General features: G+C 46.3%; 2 protein-coding genes across 2 annotated transcripts in view; one reads left to right on the top strand and one right to left on the bottom strand.

The window, feature by feature from the left end:
- Positions 1 to 27,740, bottom strand: part of ATP5 (delta subunit of Mt ATP synthase) — a 64,600-nt gene that overhangs the window by 31,124 nt on the left and 5,736 nt on the right. Inside the window, exon 2 of the mRNA XM_087384323.1 lies at positions 7,883 to 7,933. Coding sequence (XP_087240449.1) covers positions 7,883 to 7,933 — 51 coding nt within the window. The remainder of the gene's footprint in view (positions 1 to 7,882; positions 7,934 to 27,740) is intronic.
- Positions 501 to 1,244, top strand: LOC147895569 (uncharacterized). The gene has a single exon (XM_087384222.1). The coding sequence runs from the start codon at positions 516 to 518 to the stop codon at positions 1,242 to 1,244; it is 729 nt and encodes a 242-aa protein (XP_087240348.1). The 5' UTR covers positions 501 to 515.

Below are 27,740 nucleotides of genomic sequence, written 5' to 3'. Positions count from 1 at the left end.
TACACAATGCCTTCCATGTGAGTGTATTGAAGCCTTTCCAAGGCGATGTGCCTGCTGACCTGCTTCATGGGGATCAGCCCGAGGCTGAAGAGTTGGATGAAGTGCTATGTTTCGGATCAGCAATTGAAATTGGAGCCGTTTCTGCCACTTGTTGAGTATCGCCGAGAGTTACTCTTGAAAGAGGGCGATTGGGTGCTGCTGCATTTTCAGAAAGCACGACTCAGGAAGATGAAAGGCAAGACCAAAGTGTACACAAATCTGAAGATGAGGTATTATGGTCCTTTTCAGGCTTTTGAACACACTAATGATGTAGCCTTGGAATGCAAGTCTTTATGCTTATCTGATGCAAGTCTTTATGCTTATCTGATGCAAATGCCTTGGAATGCAAGTCTTTATGCTTATCTGATGCCTATTGGAAGGATGTCAATCATATGGTTAAAATAGTGAAGCCCATCATCCTTTTGATGAGGCTTATGGATAGTGATGAGCCATGCATTGGCAAAGTTTATGAGGGGATGGACAACATGATTGAAAATGTAAAGGAGGTGGTGACTAATCCTGATAGGAAGCAAGAATTAGTAGACTTGGCAGTGGAGCGGTGGAACTCCTATCATTCACCCTTGCATGCTGCAGCTTATGTCTTGGAACCTGAATTTCAAGGTAACAAGCAAGAGTCGGATAAGGAGGTGATGCGAGGATGGGAGAAGATACTGAAGCAAATGGTACCAGATGCACAAGAGCGAAGGCAAGTAAAGGATGAGTTGGCTTTTTATAGGAAGAAATATGGAATGTGTGGCTCTGAGGATGCACAAAGGGACAGGTATATTGTGGGGTCTGCTCTATGGTGGGAGGATTATGGGGCTGATACACCTTTGTTGCAAAACTTGGCTATCCTTATTTTGAGTCAAGGAGCAAGTTCCTCTCCTTGTGAGTGCTTGTGGAGTAGCTTTGGGCACATTGCATCAAAGAAGAGGAACAGACTTGGGACACAAAAGGCAAGTGACCTTGTGTTTGTGCATGCAAACTTACTTTTGCTTCAGAAGATGAATGCTGGGTACAGCCGTGAGGAATTCATTGGATGGCAGGAGAAGAATGGTGAGGCAACATGCCAACAAATCGTTCATGTGGTGGGTGCATCCATGGATGATGTTGGAGATGACCAAGAAGATGGAGATCAACCAGATGATGGAGATGATGAAGAGGAGGAAGAGGGCAGCAACCACAATGCTGCAGATTTAGATTGATCATTGATGTTGACAGTGCTCAGTGGATCATGCATGTAGCAGCTAGTTTTTTAAGTTCTAGGAGCCACAGTAGTAGGAGGTGTCACTCTCCTTTTCTTGTATCCAGGATTCAAGATTCCAAGACTCAATATAATCTCATATGTTTATGCCTTGTCTCTGATGGACTTTGCTTTTGTATGCCATTGGCAAGCTATAATGATTAATCTAGATTCTATTATCAATGATTATTCGTGAACTATGTCCTGAGTCTTGAGTCCTTAAGGCTTACTCCAAAAGCAATTGCAATGTTTTTCAGTCTTGGATTCCAAGTTTAAGCTTTCTAATGTATATCATAGTATGTTTGTTTATGGGTATGGTGACGTGGCATTCCCTTCCCGTTCACGTTCCCTAGGATTTGGGCGTTCCCGTTCCCCAGAGGGTCGACGTTCCGTTGCCATTCACGTTCCCTAACTATGCTTTGAGAATATGGGTACCACGCTAAATTTTTCATCCTCTTTTCATCCTAAATCTGATGGGCAGTCCGAAGAAGCCAACTCCACTGCCCTTGCTCTTCTCAAGTACTATATTTCGGATCAGCAATAGAAATTAGAGCGGTTTCTGCCACTTGTTGAGTATCACCGAGAGTTACTATTGAAAGAGGGCGATTGGGTGCTGCTGCATTTTCAGAAAGCACGACTTAGGAGATGAAAGGCAAGACCAAAGTGTACACAAATCTGAAGATGAGGTATTATGGTCCTTTTCAGGTTTTTGAACACACTAATGATGTAGCTTACAGGTTGAAGCTACCCACCACTTGGACCATACACAATGCCTTCCATGTGAGTGTATTGAAGCCTTTCCAAGGCGATGTGCCTGCTGACCTGCTTCATGAGGATCAGCCCGAGGCTGAAGAGTTGGATGAAGTGCTATGTTTCGGATCAGCAATCGAAATTGGAGCCGTTTCTGCCACTTGTTGAGTATCGCCGAGAGTTACTCTTGAAAGAGGGTGATTGGGTGCTGCTGCGTTTTCAGAAAGCACGACTCAGGAAGATGAAAGGCAAGACCAAAGTGTACACAAATCTGAAGATGAGGTATTATGGTCCTTTTCAGGTTTTTGAACACACTAATGATGTAGCTTACAGGCTGAAGCTACCTACCACTTGGACCATACACAATGCCTTTCATGTGAGTGTATTGAAGCCTTTCCAAGGCGATGTGCCTGCTGACCTGCTTAATTATCATGCACTAGATGCGAAGTGGATGGAGGAGGGTGACCTGGCAGAGTCACGTGTGACCTCAGATTTTGCAGCTCTACCTAGATGCATTTCAGCTTCCACCCACTGCGGTACAGGCTCCTACAGGTTCAGCAGAGCAGAGATCTGAAGCATTGCCTGGTGCTCAAGATGAGGGTAGCACCTCCCCTTCCTTGATTCAAACTGCTCATGTACATGGAGATCGCTTGGTGGCACCGATTGTCTCAACCGAGATGCTGCTTGCTCACAATATTTACGATGTAAAGTCTCCATGATGGGTGTTCGTGACACTCGACACATAGGATGCATTGATGTAGGGATGGACACTCTATCTCTCCTAGCCCATATTATCATTGCAGGTTATATCTTACAAATGATGTATATTCTAGTATGGGCTATTTTTGCCTATTTACATTACTTAATTTTCACTGTAATTTTTTAGCACACCCTAGGTAGTTTGTTGTTTTAAGACGAGGGTATGTCATGGGGACGTGAAAAGTGATGTAAAGAATCTTTGTAACCTAACCCATGCTTAACCCAAGGTTAACCATGGTTACATGTAGTAATGGTTTGGCTATGAGGGACTAGCTAGAGGAAGTGCACGCTTCCTAGAAGTTCCTAGGGGCAAAGTCTAGGTGCACCACTAGGTCCTAGGGGCAAGGCAAGGCTTTAAAGAGGAGTCTAAAGATTGGGCCCAAGGACAACCAACGTTGTCCTTGGTATGGGGGTTAGGACTTTAATGAAGGCAAAAATGGCAAGAAGGAGGTGCCATTTGTTATGCATGTGTATGCATGCCCTTCCTCCACCTTCCATCTCTCTCCCCTCACTCTCCTGGAGGTTCTGGAATGCTAGCAAAAGCTCCCTGTGTGGTTTTCGTTGCATTTTGTTACTCCTGCTATTGATGTGTTGCTGCTCTAGCTGCTCCCCTCCCTTTGGCACGTTTCTGGAGGCAGCTTTGCTGCAAGCACGCATCCCTAGATGCTGTACAAAAGCTAGCATGGATCTCGAGGCAAGAAGACAGTCTCTTTTACTGCAGTCTATACAACTGTACGGACTGTACGGAACAGGGTGCAGCCCTCCCAAGCTGCTGTGCAGACTGTGGGGGCCTCCTGCACCCTGTGAGGAGCCTGGACAGAGGATGGGTGCGAGGAAGGAGCTCGCCCCTCTTCCACAGACAACGGGAATTGGTTCCAAGTTTTGTTTTTCCTTGTTCTTTCTTGCTTTGTTACTTTTTGCAGTGCATGCGTGTTGTTTGCAGTCCTTTCAGGACTCCTACATGTTCTAGCAAGCACCTAGAGGCAAGGGTGTTCCTGTGGTAGGCCTAAGGAAAGTGTGGATGCATGTGATAGCCTTGAGGCTGCCTTGAGCTCAATTTGCCAGTGGTTTGGATGCCTGAATGCCTCTCCATTGCATCAGATTCTAAGTATGCCTTGCCAGTGGGAATTCTAGTGGTACACTTGGATTAGATGCCTTGAAGACAGGTAGAGGATTTGCAAAGAGGAACAGTGCAAGGTTGAACCCCTGTTTGTAAAGCATTTCCATTCAAAAGTATTAAATAAAAACCATAAGCGGCACCAAGGCAGTTGGGGCCAGTGGGTGCACTGTGTACTATTTTCATTGAGCAAGGGCATTCTAGCCTCACCTTTGTTGTTGTTGAAATTTGTTTCTAAGTTGTGCTAAGTGGTTGAAGTGACTGAAGCTTGCATTGTGGCTATTTATAAAGTTTATGACTAAGTAGAAGAAGTTCACTGCCCTTTTAGTTATTGAAGGCCGGTTTCAATTAGAGAGCAGCAGGAGGCGACCACACCACAGGCTACGGAGGCTGACCATGCATAGCAATATGTCATAGATTTTTATGCATTTGAGTCAGCTCCAAGACACAGCGGTGTGGAGGAGCTAGCTGATATGCAGGCAGTCTGGATCATCGAGAGAGACACACAGAGACCACCCGTGACATGGAGAGCGACTAGAGCACACTCTATTGACGACCAGCCTATCACAGCTTTTCTTTGGGGAGACCGCCCGAGAAGATGGGTCACTCTGAACATAGCCCAACGGGTTCAGAGATTGAGGAGACCACACACCCCTCGCCACCACAGCGGGAGACAGCCTGAGAGACGCAGATTTTCACCACTCGCAGACAAGCCACCACAATGCCGGCTTCAGTTTCTAAGTCCCATCTCTCAGCCTACTTTAGTTAATATGTGATTTGTACTTGATTTTTGCTTGATCTATTGAGCTCTTTAGATCAGTATAGTTACTCAGCAAGGGTCCTAGCACACCCGTTGCTCCAGCCCATAGAGGCTTGTATGAGTTTATCCTCTTTTGGTGTACTTTGTTACGATAATACATCTTTCTTTCTTCTTTCTTTCTTTTCTTTTCTTTCTTTCTAACATGGTATCAGATTTCATGGTCAATGAGGGACCAAGGGAGCATGAGGAGCTGATGCAATGCATCCGTGGATCTGGGAGTAATTTGAAGGAGCTGATAAAGCAGTTTCTGAGCTTCTACAGGGCAATCTGAGGCTGCACTACAAGGTGGCTATTTGATGCAGTCTGCACACAGTGGACAGCACAAGGGGTCGGCCACAAGTCCTTCATGTCGCCTAGTACATTCTGAGGCACTTCGACGAGCTGATCAAGGATTGCAGCAGCTTGGCTCGAGGCGATTTGAAGCAAGATCAGGGAGCTGTTAGGAGGTGCTTGCCCTAGGCATGTACATAATTTACACATCAGCACTCTGTTCAGATCAGCCTTCCCAAGCCATGATTCCGTCCTATTCGTCGGCATCTGATTAGACACCTTACCTAGAGGGAGGGACAGCCGGTCGGGGTCAACAGCCCTGGAGAAGACGGCAGCAACGTAGCCTTTCACAGCCACTTGTTGCAGAAGTCATCAGGGCAGCTCGTCCTCTCTATCCCGCCTTCCTTTTCTTGTTCTCTGTCCCCTAGCCTGTTTTCTGCCAGGATCAGCAGAGGGTGTGGAGTTTGGTCTAGTTCCATGGGACCTCCTTGTACGGGCAAGGAAGATAAACTCGATGGCACAAACTATGCCCATTCGAAGCTCAACCTAAAGGTCTGGTTCACACACAAAGGCCTCTGGGAGATAGTTCAGGGCTATGAAAGTAAGCCCGAACGACCAAAGAACTATATTAATTGCAAAGAGGATGAATTGTAGGAGGAGCTCCGGGATTGTGAGGAGTGGAACTCAGGCACATTCAGCGTTGGCCTGGACGATCACGAAGGAGGTCTCCCCGGCAGTCCAGACACTGCTGTTTTGCATTAAAAAATTTTGGGGAGCCAAAGGAGGATACGATGGAGAGACTGAAGACCATGCACATTGCCAGGCCTCAGATTACGGCCCCCCCAACAAGTCAAGACTTGGAACCCTCCGAGGGTTGGTCAGGATACACACATCTTGACCCTCTGTCTTAATAGTCATCTCTTCTGTACCCCAATCATGGAGTACTTTTGCACTTTTCAACCAAGGTCTCCCAATAAAATTGTGTAGGCATGCTGCTCCATAGCGATCACAATAAAACTGACTATATACACACACGCGGGCAGCCACCTCCTGCGAAATGTGTGCAGTCACCTATGTAGGCCATAGAGCACCGGATTGACAGTGCACATAGTACACCGCCTTGATCAGAGTGTGCACATGGGTCAACACATCCCACGGACACGCGCACGTGCATCTATGTTGGAAACTACCTGTTCGCGGTGACTGACTAGGCATGGACGTGGGATGTAGCAACCCACGTGCACACCAAGGTCCCACGCGTGTCACCACCACTGTTAGTGCACAGTACCGCAAGGCCACCCCCTACTCTAATACCATGTTGGAAAAAGCGGTAGCATCCACCAAGTGTCACCTCTGGAGTGCACCATGTGCAGGGGTGCCTAATCCCCGCCCCATAGCCATGCAATGCTTCCCCTTCACCCAAAAAGAGCCATCTGGGATGAAGGAGAGGGGTTGTACCCTTCCTTATATCCTAGGTCCACCAATGTTCACAATTGTCTATGGGATTAGTCCCAAGGCTTTCAGCCACATGTCAATTGCGCATGCCAAGGGCCTTCTTACCCCTTTAATTCCATTTAGGCAACAGGCCACAAGGAGAGTTAGGACCAGAGACAAGGACATTAGGCCACGAGGGGGGTTAGGACCACACACAAGGACCCCAAAGCCCCATATACCATCAAGATAAACCTGTTTATGTAGAGACCATTAGGCTGGCTATGGTGGCAATCAAGGCTGGGTGGTAGGGTTGAGTTGGGGCCCAGTTTGGGCTCACTGGTCGAGTCGACCTAACCCGACCTTGGTTGGGTCGGGTCAGCTGACCTGCTAGCCGAGTCAAGACCGAACCTACTGGCCAAGTCAGGACCGACCTGCTAGCCGAGTCAGAACTGACCTGCTGGTCGGTATGGCCAGCCCTTGTTGGCCAACCAGGCTGACTGGGGGCTTTATAATCCCCCCCTTCTCCACTCTTGGCGTCTCACATTGGGCCCCAGAGCATTCATCCACACTTGTTCTCCTCAGGGTGAGATTGTTCCCTGGATATTATACAATCACTATTGCCTCACTATTGTGTCACTTTCTCTTTCTCCTTGTTGCATGCTTCCGCACACACTCCACCCTAACAGAACCTCCATCAACTTTATTGCCACAATAAAGGCCAAACAACAAGCCTGGTATACTTACTACCAGAAAAAAAACATAGATAATTGGAAGCTCGGGTTGATCTAACACTTAGTAAACTTACCAGGCTGTATACTTAACACCAGAAGAGAAAGAAAAATTAGTTGGAAGCTGGGGTTAATGTAAAACTTCGAAAAATTAGCTTGACAAAATTCACTGAAAACAAATTACGCATTTATCTTGTTAGTGCAATTTATCAATTGCTTACAGCAAGAGAAACCAAGACATTTAGCCTCGTCAAGTCTCAGCGCCAGCTCTTCCCATATGTCCATTCATCTCCGCCATCTTGTCATACTGCACTTTTTGAGTGCATAATGCAATTGAACAGTTGTTTAAGAACAAGAGCAGAAGCAAGGAGGCCATTCTCTACCAATATGGCCGTTCATCTCAGTTGTAATGTGCAAGATTTGTCCTTCAACGTTGGAAAGTTTATTCAATTATTGTATAAAGCAAGAAATGGTTCAATAGATATACATTGTGACTTCAACCCACAACAGAGGCAATCATCATGACAAAGTCTAGGTAATTTGCATAGATAAGAATTTTTAATTGGCAGTTGAAAGATACAAAAATAATTGCTATCAATATGTACAAGCTCAAGTGCTTGCAGCTCCTCCAAATAGTGCCAAGCATATCAATGCACAAACAATGTTATTTAGCCCACCTCTATGTAAATAATGTCATAAAAGAACAAAAACCCATTACTGACCTTGATTGGCTCTTCCTTTTGGGGTGATGAGGTTGCACTAAACTCTCGTACCTGTGAAACAAATCACTCTTAAAGCATGAGTTGACTACTCCACACACGCTAAAGTCCAAGTAAAAGCTTTAAAATGCATACAAGAAAAGTTTGCTAGCTAATATATGTTTGAACAAGGACACCTTATTACCCAAAATTTCACTAGCTAATATATGTTTGAACAAGAACCACATGGACTCATACAAGAAAGAGTTGCTAGGTCGATCCCTCGAATCAATTAGAGTATGATCTTATTCTTCAAAGATCTTTATAGAGGCAATTTTACCTTACTATAACCTCAAGATCTCATTGCTCAAAACATTATAAGCAAACAATGGTAAGAAACCAATTAGATGCTAACAGTCATGCTTAACTTCCGAAAACCCAAGCTCTGGTAATATTTCAAGAAAGCCTAAAGTCCCCAAGAAGTTATCGTAATAACAGAGAGAATTTTACTTTTTCTGCATGCAGCATCTGTAGTGAGGATAGGGGTAAACAAGTAACCAAAGCCATGGTAATTAATACTCTCCCAACATCCACGCAGCTCAAGTTTGAAGCATAACTTACAAATGTCATAATGTGACTTTAATCTGTAAAAAGAATGTCACTATTGCACTATTGCACTAACTGTTGGATTGGCAAGCTTGCCTCAGCAGAATAACTATAAGCTCCCAGAAATTCAGAAAGGAAACTCGAGTCAAGCCATCCTCCCCGAGGCACTTCTAGGGAGGGAGGGCCTTGAGGGCATCCCATTGCTCCTCATCCATGAACTGTGCCTCTAACTGCCTGGTCAGACTCGACGGAACCACTGCCGAACCTGAGCTTGGTTGGGGTGGGCCCTGTGGCTCCTCTGGTACTCTATTGTGCCTAGCAAATGGATTTACATCTCGACTTGATTTGACAGCCCAACAAATTGATCCCTTTCCAACCCTTTTTTGGCTATTTCGGCATGCATTTCTTGGCCCTTGTCCAAGCTTTCAAAATGCACACAAATGTGAGAGCATTTGCAGAGAGACCCTCCAGTTACATCTGTTTAAACCAGTTCAACGTGTCCTCACTAAGCCCATGCTCAGCATATCCTGCCATGACTGCATTCCACGAGAAGCACATGGGCTGCCATGGGGGCAGCAGAGAGAGAGGGCAAGTACCTGGTAGAGGAGATCCACCATGGACGGCAGATCTGGCAAAGCAGGTTCCACAATGCTTTCCATGCTTGGAGAGGACAGACTGCACAGGGAGAACCAGCAAGCAACACTGCAATGACATCAGCGATGATGTCAGCAACTGTATGGAATGCCACGTCAGCATGTATTGACAGTTTTGGAGCTGTTCCGGAGGCTGGAAGTGACCTGAACAGACTCGGATCTATTGCAGACGAAAACGACAGGAATCGTGAATGTTTTGGAGGGCCTATGGGCTTGGAAATGACGCTGGATATGGGCAGGCCTGCCTCGGCCAGGGGCAGCCTGCCACATGGCCAGGTAGGGCCAGCCAAAGGCCTGAAAGTGTACCCCCAAGGGGAGATTTATAAGCAGCAAAGAATAGCTGGTGGGGGGAGGCTGTTTGAGTCGACCAAAATGCCCCCTGCTGGTTGGTTTTCTTGGTAGGGGTTCAGCCCCTGTAAAAGGGGCCATTTGGGGACTCTTACCTCATCACGTGGAGCATCCCTCTTACAGCAGGCAGGAGTAGTAGAAAGACCTACCTTGGACCTATATTCAGGAGGAGAAGGGACCCAGAAGGAGTTGCAGACTCAGCTAGAGCTGCTGCCCACCTAGGCTGGCTACCCGGGCAGCAAGGTGGAAGGGATCTTTGGACAAAGAGTCTACATAAGCTCAGTGGAGCACGCAGGCTCAAAGATCTAGAGGTGCCAGGCATATTGTAGGACATTTTGGTAACGTATTGTATCCAATTTGTGGATGGACGGAAATATATAAGTGTTGCTTCTATATTTGTCTCGAATGCACTATCTATTCTGGCTTGCACACACATGAATGGTTGTGAAGTACACACACTGTATGAAGTTTGATTCCGCGTGTAATTCCTTGTCTCGTCTATTAGTCTTCCGCTGTGGGATACCCTCTGGTGGGATTTCATTTTCTAACATGGTATCAGATATACCAAGATGAATCCAGGAACATTCCCAAACTCATCCCTTAAAAACACCACATAGTGCAGTTTCAATCTCATGATAGTCACTCATAAAGTTGAAAACCATGGACTCCATCACGCATAGCAGGGACTAGGTACTATGACATCCCCACTGATGTCATCAGCACCCAACAGTGAGTGTATATATATACCTTTGTAAGACTAGAATAAGTCCAATCATACAAATTTAGATTTTTTGTCGTTCTAAAGACCACAATCTATACAGAAAATAAAGGGAAAATGAAAGAGAAGAAAAAAGAGGTAAACAAAAACTTTTATGAAAAGCAAAAGGAAGACATACTTAGCAAGCAAAGCAACACTTATGTCGTCATCAGTGCCCAAGCATAAGCAGCTATACTGGGTTTCTAAAGACCCGCGGAGTCTCTTGAGCAAACCCAGTGCTTACTAAAATACGTCAAATAAACAAAAGAGAAAGAAAACAAGAAATAAAGAAGAAAGGAAGACGGTGACTAAGCAAAAATAAACAAGCAAGTCAAGAAACAAAAAACAAAATCTTCCAAAAAATTGGAATTAACGCTCTCACTCACTCTCTCTCTCTCTCTCTCTCTCTCTCTCTCTCTCTCTCTTACTCTCACTCTTATTTAAAACATAAAAAGCTAAAAGGACCCTTTACACTTATGTGTCGCTTCCTACAAAGAGGCAAAATTACATTCCTGACTTAGAAAGCACAAGCATACTCAATCAAACTCTCTTTTGAAACTAAAAGAAAAACGGGCTATTCAGCTCCCTGCTTTTTGTTTTCATCTTATGTTCAATCATTCTAAACATACCTAAGGCCAATACACCATAGATAAAAGACTTCATATCTATGATTGTGTGTACTTTTTTCATTATTTTCCTTGGATTATACCTCTTGTGTAATAGTAAAGTGATCAAATTACTACATTGAGTGATAAAGTGAGTGTAGACCATAGTATAAAGATATGCTCTCAGACATACAAATCCACACACCCACACATACTTGAGCATCCATTTATACTTGTTTATTTTCTAGCATGGTATCAAAGCCCTGACATAAGTTCTCGGAAAGTGGAGCTTGAAGGCAAGGATCTTGCTGAAGGACTGTGAAGAACCAGATTTCTCTAGAATGCAAACGTGTGCAAAGCATGTAGAATTTGAATGCCAATTGGCCCTCCAATGGGGAAGAGTACCCTCGTAAGAGTACTTGTTTCTCTTTTTCACCTACATTCAAGGTGGGAGAGAGATGGCGGATGAATGCAAGGTGATTAGAGAATGCACCAACGGACGAAGGAAATCTTAAACATGTCATACTGTGCATCCTCCAAACCAAACAACCCCTTTCCTTGCCTATAATATGACATGTTGGAGAAATCATAGCCAAAGAGTGAATGTGATGTGTTGTACTAGGAGACCTAGTAGTGGTTCATGTGTGAGTGCCATGTGTCACCATGGGAGTCATCCCGTATGCACTTGGTACTAGAGTGTGTGTCTAGCCTATAGAGGCTTGTACTTCACTTATCATATCATACTTGATGATACTTGATGAATGAGTTTCCTTCATGGTATCAGAGCAAGTTGGCCCTACCTTAATCTCTGTCTTGCCACGTCGTCTCCCTAACCCTAGCCTACTCAAGCCTCTCCTATACTGTCTGCTCATTTCGCCTCTATTCCGTCTCTTCTTCTGAGCCGTTTGCATATGTTTTTGCCTCCACTGTTAGGAATGATTCAACAGAGGGTACGCACAGTGAAAGACTGATAGTAATACCCAGAAGCTCACACAGTGTGCGTGTGGGGTGTGGAATCACAGACTTCTACTGATCATGAAAATGAACTTCTCCCAGGTGCTACACTCTGCTGCTAGCATCTCAGAAAAAGAGGCTCCGCCTTGCTTGTCTTTCCCAAACTCCAGGTTGTTGAAGTCACCTCCAACAATCCAGAAGTCTACATCCAGAAGACACTCTGACAACCTCCTCCAAAAGGCCGGGTAGTATTGTCTGCACGCTGGGGCATACACATTCACAATCCCAATCCTGCACTCTCCCGTCCAAACTCCCATCCAAACTGCCCGTCCTGGAATGAGCTCGCCCTGATCGTAGACCTCTCGGACCAAAGTCTCTGAGACTAAGATGCAGACCCCTCCACTCCGTCCTACCGCAGGGGACCACTCCTCTAGACCTCTCCTTGGGAGAAGGTGATGGCGTTGTCTGATGTCTAAGGCTGAAAACATGTGCTCCTGAATCATAAGGATGTCCACTGCCCGTCCTACCACTGCCCTCTGCAACTCCTACCGGAGTATTAGGTACTGCGACTGGCTACGAACACGGTCGTGGAGCCCGTGTACGTTCCAACTCACTATGGTCCAGTTCATGAGGACGAGGGAGTCGGGAACAAGGCTCTCTTGTGAGTGGGTTCCTGTCCCAGAAAGATTGCTTTGTGTGATTTTGCCGGGGATTTAGAGGGCGAGTAGTCAATATCTGTGCGTCACCGTACTAGTGTGGATACTGGCTCAATACCGATCTTCCCTGCCCACTTCATCATGAAGGAGGCTTCCACCCCGAACAGCTCTGCACACTTCTGGAGGGACCAAAAGTGTGCCTGCTCCACCTTTGCCTCCAGCGGCAATCTGATAACTCCTATCGCCAAACCACACACTGGCTCATTGCGCATGAAGCTCAACTGAAAGTTCACCTCCGCACCATGGGCATACCAAAGGTATAGTCCATGTGGCCCCATCCACTCACCCATCATGAGTGTAATCCGCTTCCCCAAAATAGCATCGAACACCTCCGAGGACCATTTCTCCACCCCTATGGAGGCAAGCGAAAATCTCCAAACAAGGTGTGTCGAAGATCCCACTACACTGATCAAACCCCCCTTTCGTGGCTGAAGGACCATGAGTGTTACCTCCAATGGTAGAGGATAAGTCCAGAACCTCCAGATAGTTCCAGGGTCCTAACCTCCAGAAGTCATGTGGTAAGGGACGCCCAGGCTGGAGATTAGGGGCCGTTGACTAGGAAGACGAGCCTCGTCCCTCAGGATCCCTCCCTAAACGGGCATGCTGCTGCGATGAGGAGGCAGAAGGGGGTGTCATCGTCTTGGGGGGAGGGGAGGCTTGGGGGAGGGGGGGGGAGGGGATGGGAGAAATCCTGGAGGGGGAGGGGGAAGTGAAGAAGAAGAGGGGGAAGGGTTTGAGGGGGGAGGGGGAGGAGGAGGGACAAGGACCACAAGGTCTCCCTGCTAGTCAGGCTCGTCAGGGCTCTGGATCAGCTCCTCCGCGGCCCCCATCGAGCTAGCATCTGCGGCTTCTGCCATTGCCGCATCTGAAACTCCTGAGGCTCGCTGCTGCTGCAAGGGTGGAATCAGAGGCTGAACCTCCAAAGCTAGAGGACCGTCTGGATGGGCAGTGGCCCCTGCTGCTGGAGGAGGCGGCTCCTGCTGTTCCTCCTTCAGGGCCTCTTGGTCAACAGATTCACCTACCCCACTCGATGAGGATCTCTCTTAGACAGTTCCGGGTCTCTTCACACAAACTTCGCATCGAGAGCGGTAGAGCAGAGCGACTACTCAGGGAGCGGCGCATATGCACACTATGTGACATACGGAGCATTTCATCTTCAGGTGTCCTGTGTACTATGAGATCCGAGGACGTTTCCACTGCCTCTTCAGAGATAGTTATGGGATTTTAGCCCATTTTTTCTCCTACCCAGACCAGCGGTGTTTGGCAGGTTTCATTCATGAGGCACTTAGACACTGCGAGAGGATACTCTGAGCACGGAGACAGGAGCAGACTTCTTCCTCGGTTGATCCCTCTCAGAGCTCTATCACGGAGTTCTTTCAGCTAGATCACATGGACCCCAACGAGACGAGGCCTCGACATGACCGTGACCCGGAACCCGTGACCCGACAGCTCAGACAGAGGGTCGACACACAGATCACACTTGGAGACATACCCTCCTTGTTTAGAGTTGGAGCCCGACTGACGGGGGTCACAGTAGCCCTGGTTAGACGTAGAGCTACAACCAAGAGACGTGCCAGGACCGCACCTCTAAGTCGCCGACAGCACTCTTTTGCCGACTTCATGCCTCCACTGCCTCATCCATCATGATATCTTGCTGTTGCTGGGGATGATGATGATATTGATGATGATGCTGAGATTGATATATAGTCGACACCGACATCACTATGTTGTACTTAGGACTTAGTACTGCCATTCTGCATTTTTGGCATTTGGTATTTTGCATTGGTATGGACGCTCATTTAGTAGCTCCACTACCACAGCTCGTTGTATCAGGATTTTCACAGTCTCATAGACCCATCGGCCTTCCAAAGACTTTAATACACTTTCTTTCTTTCTTTCTTTCTTCTGCGGAGGGGGGGGGAGGAGCACGAGGGAGGCCACCGGGGCAATCTCTGGCGAGGTGACCCATCTGTTTGCACCGAAGACACTGGCCTGGTAACCCATAAATCTCCACCTCTGACGAAGTGTACCCCCTTCAAGGATCTCGAGAAGGATCAACTCTGGGAGGAACTCTGGGCTCTCAACCACCAGTTTGATCCTTGGGACTCCATCATCTGCTAAAACTGAGGCTACCGACTCTAATGGAGACTCGAGCACTGTGTCAAATGCCCGACCAATGGAAGGGAGGATGGCTCGATACTCCTTAGGGAGCCCTGGGAAGCAAAGTGTAACCGGAAAACGTTGAACATGGTGTGTCTTATCCATGTCCTCCACTGTGAACCCATGATACCAAGGAAAGAGATAAACAAGATGTGAGCTGAGGAGGATGGGGCTCTACTCCACAAGTGTCGAGGCAGTGTCGGGGGAGCTCAACTGGATGAGGAAAACGCCTCATCCATTGATATTGACCTCCTGGATGTGGTCTCCTTCTAATGCCAAGCTCGCCTAGATCCACTCTCACACCTGTCTCTATGTAGGCGTGAGGCCCACAAGCGCCTTGTCCTCGAGGGACTGAACTGCCAGCTGTAGCTGTTGCTTGTCAGCTGGGGAAAAAAGAACCTTAACGGCCGTGGGATTCGACAATGTTGCCATAGAGCCCCTCTGGCCAGACCAAGGGTCACCACCAAGGTTTTCTTTCGCCTTAACAAGCGCAAATGCTCCCTCTGCAGAGAGGAAGAAGAAAAGGGAGAAAAACATCAGAGGGGGAGGCGGAGACGAGGCGGAGTGCGGGGAGGTAAGGACGGAAGAGGAAGGAGGGAGGCAAGGAGGGTGGAGAAGGAGGGGGGGAACGAGAAGGCGAGGAGGGAGAGAAGGCGAGGGCAAGAGGCGAAGAGGAGGTGGAAGAAGGAAACCGGCAAGGGGGGGAGGAGAGAAGGAGGCAGAGAAAGCAGAGGGGGGAGGAGGTAGGGGCAGCAGGAGGCGGAGAAGGCGGCGGGGGGAGGTGGTAGAGGCGGCGGAAGGAGGCAGGGAGGGGCAGCGGGGGAGGCGGAAGAAACAGCGGGGAGGGGAGGAGGAGGGGGAGCAGGGAAGCGGAGAGGGGAGGCAGGGGGGACAGCGCGGGGAGACCAGGCAGGGGGAGGCAGGGAGGGTAGGCGAGGGGAGACGGGGAGGGGGGGCGGAGAGGTAGCGGAGGAGGTAGAGGGATGAGGCGGCAAGGGGGAGCGATGGCGGAGGAGGTGGAAGGGGCTGCGGGAAGGAGGAGATGTCGGGAGGGGGGCAGCAGAAGCAGCCAGGTAAAGTCCAGACCATCTGAAAAACAGACTTCTCAACTTATGTGCAAAGAAGTGCAAGCCAATAAATAGACAACGCTCAAAAACAAATATAGAAGCAACTCTTTATATTTCCGTCCGTCCACAAAGTAGGACAGGATACAATACCAAAAGGTTCTCCTACTAGATGTCAAGCACTTCTAGATCTCTAAGCCCACGTGCTCCACCTCGAGCAAATGTAGACTCTCTGTCTAGATCCATTCCACCTTGCTGTCCGGAAGCCAGCCTAGGTGGGCAGCACCTTGAGCTCAGTTTGCAGCCCTACGTCAGCCTCCTTCTCCTCCTGTGTGTAGGTCCAAGGGTGCGCTTGCTGCTGCTGCTGCTGCTGTCTGCTCCCCAACTGCTGCTCCAAGTGATAAATGAATGAGGCCCAATGGCCTCTTTATATAGGCCCAAGGCCTGCTCCACAAAACCAACCAGCAGCATCATTCTGGCCAACCCAAACAGGCCGACCAGTCTGCTGGAAAACCGCCCTTAAAGGGCTCTCATTACAAGGTCCCTTGGCACACAACACTAGGGCTTTGGCTCTCCTTTCAAGGACAGATGCACTCCTATATATATTCAGGGTCCAACCCCCCCCAAACCTGCCGCAAACAATGCGCCTCCATGTCCTAGATCCATCGCAATCTGTCCCAGACTATCTTGCCTCTGCTCCAGGCTTGTTCCAACTCTAGGGCTCCTGCCCGAGCTCCATACATGTCCCTGAAACCAGCCGTACAGCAGGCCTCTGTAATCCGTACAGATCTGCCATGCTTCCGCACTATTCTGGCCCTCTGATCTGCCCGTAACAGCTCTAGATGTGCTGCCCACATGACAGCCATGATGCTGTCTATGTGGCAGCCCCTTTCTCTCTTTTTCTGTGGGGTACTCCCCTAGGTCTCCCTCCCCCATGCTCTCCTCATATGGGGGCTTACAGATGGGGAGGTGACCTTTCCAACATCCACAGCCTGCCGCCTCTATTCGCCTCTTCCTTTCAGCTGTTTGCACCCGTTTTGATGCCTTCATTCGGGCCATTTCAGAGCTCTAGGCGCTCTTGATGGCCTGTTAGCTGGCTGGTCGGCACAGACTTCAAGGCTGGTGTGCACGTGTGGAGCTCTCCACCGCCGAATCTAAGGTTTTATGTGCTGCTGCTGCATAGACGCCTACAACAGAGCCACCTCCGAGCTATTTCTAGCCCTCCAGCATACATATACCAGCCGACTTTTGCTTTGGTGACCTGCTGCAGCACTTCGGAGCTGTCCTATTGAGCCACCTTATACATTTCAAGGCCTACCTTTGCATCTGGAGCACCTACAGCTATCGCCTAGCCATCTACATTAACCGCCTTGCACATTTCAGACCTGCGTGTGCCTTTGAAGTACTTCAGGCCTTCGAACAGCTGCATCAACTATCTACAGGAGCACCTCTTCAGCCGTCTTGCACACGTGGAGGCTTCTATTGTGTTTTGGAGTCCACCATACTTGTTGCTTCTTCATCTGGTGCTGCAAGTTCGTTACCTCGGTTTACACACATGGAGCCTCGTCCTCGTGGTGAAGACCTATCAGCACAAGTCCTATAGCTTGGGATGAGAAGAATGAGAAGGCACTCGCGCTTGGCTGGCTAAGAATCTACTTCATCATCTTGACCTCAATAGTTCAGCCCTCGAGAATCTTTTCGCCAGATCTGCTGGACTTGAGGAGCAAGCTTTATCTGCTATATTTCATGATCTATCCCTCTATCATTTCCTCTCACCCTAGCCTATCTCTCTCTCTCTTCGACTCACCATGTTTCCTTCATGACAGCTTCTCCCGCACTTTTCTCCTATCATCTGCACTTGAGACAAGTCATCTCAATATCTTCTCCCATCCTTGCACCACCTCTTTATCTGTTTCTTGCCCCTTCCCTTCAAATTCCGGATCCAAAACAAAGGCTGCAGCCTCCAAAGGTGAATGATCGTATGTCCACCGAGAGGTTGCCAGCGTCCTCAACTCTTCCTTCTTGCAAGCATACAACCTCAATCATCCTATCCATCCCTTCATACACCTTCCCAATACAAGGACCGTCTCCATCAATAAGCGTCAACATCAAAAGAATTGGCTTTGTAACCTGAAGCAAAAGATGAACATCATCCCAAAAGAGGTCATCCAAGACGATGGACTTAAGTCTCTAAGCCCCTGCATATTCCGTTCACGCTAGCATCCCACTCAGCCAAAACAACAAGCTGCCTCAATTGAGCTTCCAACTTAAAAAGGTTCAACATGATGAGATTATAAGAAAAGTGTGTGTCGGAATACTTCAAGAGATTTCTTTCTGGGGATATCTTCCCAAAAATAGCCAAAACGTAGTGATGGCAAGTGATGAAAGATACAACATGATTACGCATATCACCTCTCCTATTCCAATCCATTAATTAATTAGTTTTGGTGCATGGAAGCTTAATTAACCTATGTTTATCTATGGCTTGATTTATTTATGCTTTAATTAACCTATGTTTATCTAAGTCTGTGGCTTAATTTATTTATGCTTTAAATTATGTTTCTCCATGGCAAAGGGGGCTTCCCCAAACGTTCAACGAAAAGATTCTAACTCAAAACCTTCTTTTCCCCACACATGAGCCTTTCCACTAAGCTATAAAGTAATATTATGTGACCCTTTCCTTATAATAGTATTATATATCCTCCCTCATCCCCCTCCTTGGGATATCCTAAGTCCTTTCCTCTTTAATGCCCTTCATAAGTGGTCCCCCCCCCCTCCAATCTCACACATCCCTCTTTAATGCCCCTCCCCCTCCCCCTTTCTCCCTAAATATTTTGCCATCATATACCACTCCCCCCACACTAACTAGTTAATTAATAGAATTTTTCACCAACTGGGGGACCCCATTGGTAGGATGCACCCAATCCAACTTACCAATATCCTTCAAGGGATTATTCAGCCCATGTGCCATGCAAGGAGTGAAGGTAAGGTGAGGGTACTTCTCTTCCAAAATCCTCCCTGCTGCCCTGTTGGACTTCTCACCATCAGAAACAAACTAAATAACCTGATCTGCCCCACATGCTCAGTGGACCCCATCCAAATCCTAGCCAACCTCTCGGCTAACTTTCCCTCCTCTAAATTATCAATAGCTTTAATGAAAAAGCTTGGCCCTCTAGAGTATGCAATGATGCCCTGAATAGAGCGACTCCTAGTGTCACTCCATCCATCTCCCATCAATGAAACACCACATTTCAACCATATGTCTTTTATGGGAGCCAAAGCCTGCTCTATGGCGGTCGCCAAAATTGTGGTGCGCCAGGCCTCACATGTGGGAGAAGTGTTACTAGGTCCAAGCGCTGCAATCTTCTTTGAAGTAAGGATTGTGGGCTTTTGTTGTGCTCCATAAAAGAATGGGCCCACTGCAGCATCTACATGTGCCCTCCTCCTAGGATGCCATGAGGCCACAAGGCTGGCCTGCACGACTCTCGAGCTGGGGGATGATGAAGTGGGAGTCCCCATATGTGCATGTAAAGCTATAGTCCCAAAGAAGGGAAATAGAAGCAGAAGGAGAAGCTATTGCACTGGCATGTGGGGCTGCCTGTGCTGGACCATGAGGATCAAGACCATTTTGTTGTGCTGCATTGGCATCCAACCTAGCTGCAAGTGCCCGAAAATGTCCGGTATTTGCAACTAGGATAATTGCAAGGCAGCAATTAATGCCTCCGTTCTTTATTTTCAATAAATGATTCCACACTCAATCTGAGCCTCCAGATTTTTCTTCATTACAATAGGGACAATGCCACTTGCGTGCTCCTCCTTTTGACTTATAATAGAGGCGTCCAGGTTTCACCTCCTTCCACCACTCGGATTTGTGGTCTTGGTGGAGGCCACAGGGAGGAGCCATTGAGAGAAGGGGGGGCTGAGAGAGGAGGGAGAGAGTGGAGAGAAGGGGGGCTGAATCTTGATAGAGTGGGCTCAAGCCTAGAACTTGAGTGGGCTGAGAAGACTCGAAAGAAGGGGGAGAGAGTGGAGAGAAGGCATGGAGAGAAAGGGGTTGAAAGAGTAGAAGGAGTGGAGAGAAGGGGGTTGAAAGAGTAGATACCTAAAGAAGGGGGTCTTGTGTTTGCCTACAGATTTCTTGAGACACTCTGAAAGATAGTGCACAAGTTGATGGAGAAAATCCCAACATCAAATCAATACTATCTATCACACATGTAACTCAATAGGAAGCTCGACTGGAAAAAGATCTCACTACAACTAGAAATTTGGTTGCTACAAATATGATATCAGCGATGATAATCCTTCAGTATACGCAAGAGATGTTAAGAGACACCCTTCTCAGTAAAAGTTGGAGTAGATTAGCAAGGGCATAATGTTAAGTCTTTGACGTTTTGACAATGCATTAAAGGATTATTTCCCATGAAGTTAAGTTTAACCTAGGGTAGCATGACAAACCAACTAGTTTTCCTTCACACAAATTCTTGAACACGTTTGTATCAACCTTAACAGGGATACTGCTCTGGAAGCACCTTAAAAATAGCAAGAGGATGATCCCTAGCCTTGGCACAAGTGCTTGATGCTAAGGATGAGTTTTGATCAAGCACTCTTATAGCTAGCTAGTGGAACATGCCCTCCCAGAACCTGCGAAATAGATGGGTTCCAGCTAGAGGAACCTTTAATTTTCAGGGCAATAACCCACAATCATATGTTTCTAGCTGGTCTGTAGAACCACAAAATCATAGCTAACTTGGCAAATGCAAAGCAAAGCCATCTAAATTTGGAGCTGGTATAGGTCTACCTTTGACTTTCATGCCACATGCCAAGAAGTTATCTCTAGCATCAAAGCTGACCTGAGGAAGAATGAAGGTGAAGGTTTCAGCATGGCCACATCATCCACAATGTGGGTAATTTTGAAAAACAGATGTGGCCAAGCTTTTAAGGAAAAAGGAATCCACAAATGTAGATCATACACTTGCAAAATGCAGCCCAATGCCAATTGCGAATAGCAAACAGCCTGCCAATAGCTGGGTTAGCACTTGCATTAGATCATCTCACTCTCTCTCTCTCTCTCTCTCTCTCTCTCTCTCTCTCTCTCTCTCTCTCGCTGCCGTGGCAACACGCTCTCCTCTCTTCTCCCTTCCCCAATAAAAATTTAGGGAGCCCTAAGTCATCAAATTTTTTTGGAAGTAAGAGATAATAAGCTTTTGAGCTGAGAGATATGCAAATTAAAAGGAGGTGTGGCCCGGAAAGGCCCAATGAAACTTCTAGTCAAACAGAGTAAGAATGGAAAACAGCAGGGAGATGGGCTGAAAAGGCTACGGCATAGGAAAAAGAGTGCACCAAATAGATCTGTGCACCCACACCCACACACTGTTGGAATGGTCACCTCCCCATCTGTGAGCCCCCAAATGAGGAGTGCATCAGGGGGGTGGACCAGAGATGAAATGGCCTGCCACATGGGCAGCATCTTGGCTGTCATGTGGGCAGGAGACCCATGGTGGAGAGGGGGCTGCCACAAGGGCAGCACCTCACAGGAAAAAGGCAGAAGGGCTGCCATGTGGACAGCACACAATAGCCTGGCACAGGCGCAGCATGTCTTGGATGTGCGGGCTGGAACAGGCCCCTGATAAAGGTGCACAGGAGGTGGAGATGCTGCAGCAGATGAGCAGGCTGGAGGCGCCAGCATGCAGAGAATGTGGGCAGGTTCATGACCTGCAACAAGTCCTGCAAGGGATGTGCACATTTCCGAGCAAAAAAGTCCGAGCGATAATGTTTGACACCAACCATGCTAGTATATTTCTCAAAGGAATATACAATTCTTTCTTAATTTCTCATTTATGGAACCATTTACTTACTTATTTATCATTATAACCCTCATTTTAGAGAACATCATCTATATATGAACAAATAGTGAACACTTTAGAAACTCCTATAAATCCCTCCCTACCATACTCTCTTTTAAGGATTATGGTAATTCAATCGATTTCAAAGGTTTTCCCTTAGCTTTAGCAATCCCATATTTGAAGTATTGAGAAGCTCTCATGTAACAATGCATACCATATTCCTTGGATGAGTAGGAAAAGGATATTGAAAATCTCATAATTGAAGCCATCATTATCGATCATTAATTTATCTCTAATACATTATCAAATATGGGAAGGCAAGGGAGGTATTTTTGAAATATTCCCAATTCTCCAAACCTAAGTACTTTTAAGGAAATGTGATCCCTGCTGAACTCCTTCCTATCATAATATGAATTAGGAAAAAATTGTAACTCTCATATACATCTTGAAATTTCCAATTTATCTCTTCTATACCTATAAAAATTATAAATTTAAGCCTACCATTGCATAGATCATGAAATTTTGAATATTTTTCCTTTTTATAGCTCCTCAATCTGAGCTAAGGAGCAAAAGTTATGAAGGCTCTCGCCGGTGGAATAGTGTTGGGACAAGCTCTGCAAACCATATTCTTCTAGCAAAATACACTCAGAGGGTCTATTAGAAAGACGTTATATATTTTTATTAGCTCATCCTGAGGAGCTGTAAAGAGGATTTGCTCAAAATTTCATGATCCAACCAATGGTGAAAGGAAAAGAAAGGATATTTAAAAGTCATAAAATAAGTCGCCAATTAGACATTATATATGTATATTATATAAAGGTATATTTATATCTATCTGTGTTCATCAATATTTCATATTTACTTAATATTCCTTGAAATAATTTGAAATTTTGTGCTCCCCAAAAATGACTTGAGCTTATATATTTTGACCCCTTCCACCTTTTGTCCGCTCGTCGCTCCGGGGTTTTTGCTAGGCAAAATGGAAACCCCCGTCTTGCAAGGAGGCGCATTAATGGAGGGTGTACCAACACGAGGGTCGGCCATCTTGGAGGGGCTGCTTGGGCTGGTTGAAGCAAGCCAACCAAGCCTTATATAGCAGACAGAAGGGGCTGGGACCCTGCCTTGAAAGGAGGGCTACAACCCTTGGAGGGTGGGCCAAAGGCCCTGGAAAAGAGAGCCCCAAAAGAGGCATTTTGTGGCAGGTTGACCGACCAACAGGTCAGCAATTTTAGGTTGATGGGTCGGTTGGTTGGCCAGCCTGTTAGAAATTACCCAACAGAGGGTACGCACAGCGAAAGACTGATAGAATTGCCCAGGAGCTCACACAGTGTGGTGTGCGGTGTGGATGTGAGAAAAGAATTGAAGTAAGAGCAAGAGTGAGCAAATTGGAGAGAGTGAGCTGAACGCAGTTCACTCCCCAAAGTGTACTGAACTGAAGAGTAGTACAATGAAAGAGATGAGGGTTTTGTCTAAGTGACAAAACCCTATCTAATCACTAACCATAGTTAGAGATTAGACCGTGGTTAGGAGGAAAAACCTCTAAGAGGGAAAAGTGTCCCTAACCCATTTAATACATTGCATTAGCCACTGCCTACAATTGTCATTCTCTAAGTAACCACATGATGTTTTGGAGAACGGCACCAGTGCCATTATCCACAAATTCATTTGAGCACTAATGCCAATCTCAATGGGAGTTTGTAGCCATATTCCATGAGAGTATGTGAAGAATCCTGCATGAGAGTTTGTGGATAGTGGAATTGGTGCCATCCTCCATGATGTTGGTTCCATTCTCCACAACAATTCTATTCTCCACAACACATGATGGTTGGACAATGGCACCAGTGCCATTCTCCACAATATCATATGATTATTTGGAGAATGTCACCAGTGCTATTCTCTGCTCTCCATGTATTGAATGGCACTAATGTCATTCTCAACCACATCATATGATTATTTGGTGAATTGCACTAGTACCAAATTCTAACACCCCCTACAGTGCCAATGTGGTGTACAAGGTAGTGATCAATCACCAAAAGGAGATAAGTTTAGGGCACTACGAAATGCCTCAAACTTCTCACGTGGAAGTACTTTGGTGAAAATGTCTACAACATTGTCATGTGTTGACACAAAGATCATACTGATCTCCCTTGCATGCAACTTCTCTCTGACATAATGATAATGAACCTCAATGTGCTTCGTGCGAGCATAAAACACAAGATTCTTTGCCACTGCAATAGCACTCTGACTATAAGTAAGAATTGGAGAAGGACCCTCCAATATGAGACAAAGATCAGCGAACAAACGTCGCAGCTAAACACACTCAACTGTCGCTGTGAAAGCTGCCCTATACTCAGCTTCACATGAGGAAGTAGCCACAGTAGATTGCCTCTTGCTCAGCCAAGAAATGCAAGCGTTGCCAAAAAAGAAACAATTACCACTAGTGGATTGCCTAGTATCATAGTCTCCAGCCCAATTTGAATCACTGTAAGCATGCATCTGCAAGTCACCCCCCAGGGAAACATCAAGCCAAAAGACTTTGTAAGCCTTGCAAATATTTGAAGATGTGTTTTACAGCCTGCCAATGTGTTGTCTTTGGACTGTGCATATATATGCTCACCTGAGATATTGCATATTGAATATCGGGCCATGTATTGCACAAGTAGATGAGGCATCCAACAGCCTGACTGTAAAGTGTGACATCCACTGATTCACCTGCATCATACATAGTAAGCTTCAGCCCCGGCTCCATGGGAGTGGCAATAGGCTTACAATCATGCATGTTGAACCTATCCAAGAGCTTCTGCACATACTTGGATTGAGACATAACGATGCCACACTTGTCTTGTATAAACTGGATCCCCAAATAAAAATTTAACATGCCCAAATCTGTCATGTCAAATTCAGCTTTCAACTCAGCTTTGAAATCTGCAATTATATCCTCATTTGACCCTGTGAGCAGCATGTCATCTACATAAAGAATGATGACCAAAATATTCCCCCCATCCTTCTTGATGTAGAGGGTGATTTTCGTGGGACTATTATGTAATCCCTTACTTGCCAGGAATGCATCTATCTTGGCATACCATGCACGTGGGGCTTGTTTCAGCCCATATAAAGCTTTGTTAAGCTTGCAAACCTGAAGTGCATTGCCAAAAAGTTCAAATCCAGGAGGTTGCTTGACATAAACGTCTTCCTGCAAATCCCCATTAAGGAAAGCTGTTTTTATGTCCAACGGATGGACATTCCACACAAAATTTGCAGCCACTGCAATAACTAATCGTATGGTGGTCATCCGGGATGTAGGAGCAAAAGTCTCCTCATAATCTATGCCCTTCTTCTATGCATAGCCTTTGGCAACCAGCCTTGCCTTGTACCTGTCAATAGACGCATCTGGCTTCCTTTTTACCTTGAAAACCCACTTGGTACTAATGGCATGTTTACCTGGTGGCATGTTTACCTGGTGGCAAATCCACAACATCCCCAAGTCCGATTTTTTTCTATGGATTGCAACTCATTGTGCATGGCATGCATCCAATGCACATTATCATTTGCTTCTTCAAAAGAGTTAAGCTCCTCTTCATCAAGAAGAGTCCCTGCATAAGCTGTCGCAACTGAAAGAGCCCCCCCTGTGTGCCTTACAGCACTACGAGTCCTGCCAGGCAATGGGGCCTCAAGCCTACTCTCCTTGAGAGTCTGTAGCAACCGATTCGGGACTGTTTTGGCTGTGTGTATCTCTTGAATCTCTTGCCTGACAACTTTATCCACACCTTGTGGAGGTACAAAATCAGCCGGTGGCTGAATAGGGACATGTGGATCAGGAGGAGGTTTCTGTAAATTCTGATTTTCAACGGGGGAACCAAATGCTATAGGAAGCATCCCCTCAAACACATCATCTGAAGAAGCTGGAATCTGAAATTCAGCATGTGTATGTGCTGAATTTTCAGAGAATATAACATCTCTACTCACAAAAATCTTGCGTGTAGCAGGATTGTAGAGACGATAGCCTTTGCTTTGTGAACTATACCCCACAAAAATGCATTTAAGTGCGTTATCTGACAACTTGTGTCGAAACTCCACAGGCACGTGGGCATATGCAACACAACCAAAAACTTTGAAATGGTCCACTGAAGGCTTTCTCCCATGCCATGCCTCATAGGGAATGATTGTCACTAAAGCCTTTATGGGAGCCCGATTCAAAATATAGTTTGCACACATGAGGCCTTCAAGCCAAAACCTGTGAGGCAACTTCTTACTTGTAAGCATGCATCTATCCACCTCCATAGCAGTGCGATTCTTCCACTCAGCTTTGCCATTCTGTTGAGGTGTAAGCCTCACTGTGAGCTGATGCGTGATACCTTTCTCCTTCAAAAATGCCTCAAATTCATGAGACATATGCTCTCCCCCTCGATCTGTGAGACGTGTCTGCACCTTGAGTCCTGTCTCATTCTCAACTATAGCCACAAAGTGTTTGAAATGCATAAACACTTATGATTTTGCATTGAGACCATAGACACAAGTGTAGTTGGTGAAGTCATCTATGGATGTAACAAAATAAAGATAACCCCCAAAAGCAGGTGTCCTCATGGAACCGCATACATCACTGTGAATAAGCTGTAATTTCCGTGTAGCTTTCACTGCACCATCCTTCTTGAAAGGAAGTCTATGCATCTTACCAAGGAATCAACCCTCACATGCATGAGGAGGAGGTGACTCTAAAGGAGGCAATGCATCAACCATATCATGCCTCTGAAGTGTCATTAAGCTGCCATAGCTCATGTGCCCATACCTAGCATGCCATAACTCTGCATTCTGCATCGCAGCAGTGGGAGTGCTAACTGATAATGCAAAATCGAATCTTTTTTCATATAAATCAAGCTGAAAAAGACCCCGATACCAAGTGCCAGACAACATCAAAGCATAGTCATTCTCTTTGTCTTTGACTATGCACTTATCATCATAAAAAACAACCCGAAATCCTCCTCGATTAAGAGAGGGCACTGAAAGCAAATTCTTCTTTATGCCTAGCACATAGAGAACATCTAAAATTCTGAAATCTGTGCCATCAGTGGATGTGAGAATAATGTCTCCCACTCCACACACTGAATAAGAAGAATTATTTACACAAGTCACCTTCACTGTCAAAATACCAAGTATTCAGTCTCATTGACACTGAGTGAGCATGCATCCTTTGAAGGATCATAACTGCAAGTCAAGAAAGCATAAGGATTATCATCATTAGTGGCTGTAGCATCTGAACTACCCACTGAAAAATCTGAAGTGCAAGTCAGAAATGCATAGTGCTCTTCCACAAAGTTGGCTGCAATATCTCCCCCATCATGAGGAGCTGATGCATCTGACACAGCCATACTTGAATCCCTTTTCTTCTCTTTAGCTATGCGCTTCTTACATTCACCAATATAATGACCTAGCTTCTTGCAAAAATGACAAATGCCCTTCTCTTTCTACTTATCTGCATCACCCTTAGCCTTATAAGAGGGCTGTCTTGAATCAGCTTTATGCTTATGTGCGGGCTAATTGGCATGTTGCTTTTGCTGCCCTTTCCCCTTGGGCTTGAACTTGGAAAGCATGGAATGCTCGCCAGCCCGGGTTGCCATATTTCTTCGTGTCTGCTCAACATAAGTCCTACCAACTCGTGAAAGGAGGATTGATGCCCCCCCTCAATGACAAATTCAGCGAGGTGTGGAAACCAAGATAGGACTCAAGAAGAGAATTCAGAGTGGTGATGATCATCTCTGAATCCAGAATGACTTCATCAATATTCAGCAATTGTTCCCTGAAGTCCTGAAGCTTTGTGAGGTGAGAATTCATGGAATCTCCCTCATCCATATGCGTATGGAAAAGCTCTCGCTTCAGAAAGGAAACCGTGGCATCATTTCTTGCTGCAAACATACTCTCTACTATCTCCCAAGATGCCATTGATGTCTTGCATGACCAAATGTGAGGTATAATGAACCTCTTGACAGAGAGAGAAATCACTGAAAGAACTTGTGCAACTCTAGAGTCCCATCTTTTCTGCTCTGCTGTGGGAGCTCCTGGAGCAGTAGCTCCAACTACTTGTGCTGTATTTTGACCTCTACCCCTGCCTCCAGCTGTAGGAGTGACAGGTGTAGCCACTGTATCTGGTCTTGCTTCATCTCCATTGACATAATCCCAAA

This window comes from Dipteris shenzhenensis, chromosome 13, assembly GCF_047967505.1.
Source record: "Dipteris shenzhenensis isolate YYH24624 ecotype China chromosome 13, Dip_SZ_1.0, whole genome shotgun sequence".
NCBI classification, from domain to species: Eukaryota; Viridiplantae; Streptophyta; class Polypodiopsida; order Gleicheniales; family Dipteridaceae; genus Dipteris; species Dipteris shenzhenensis.
The sequence above is the reverse complement of the archived record's forward strand: the minus strand, read 5'-3'. Positions and strand labels throughout refer to the sequence as shown.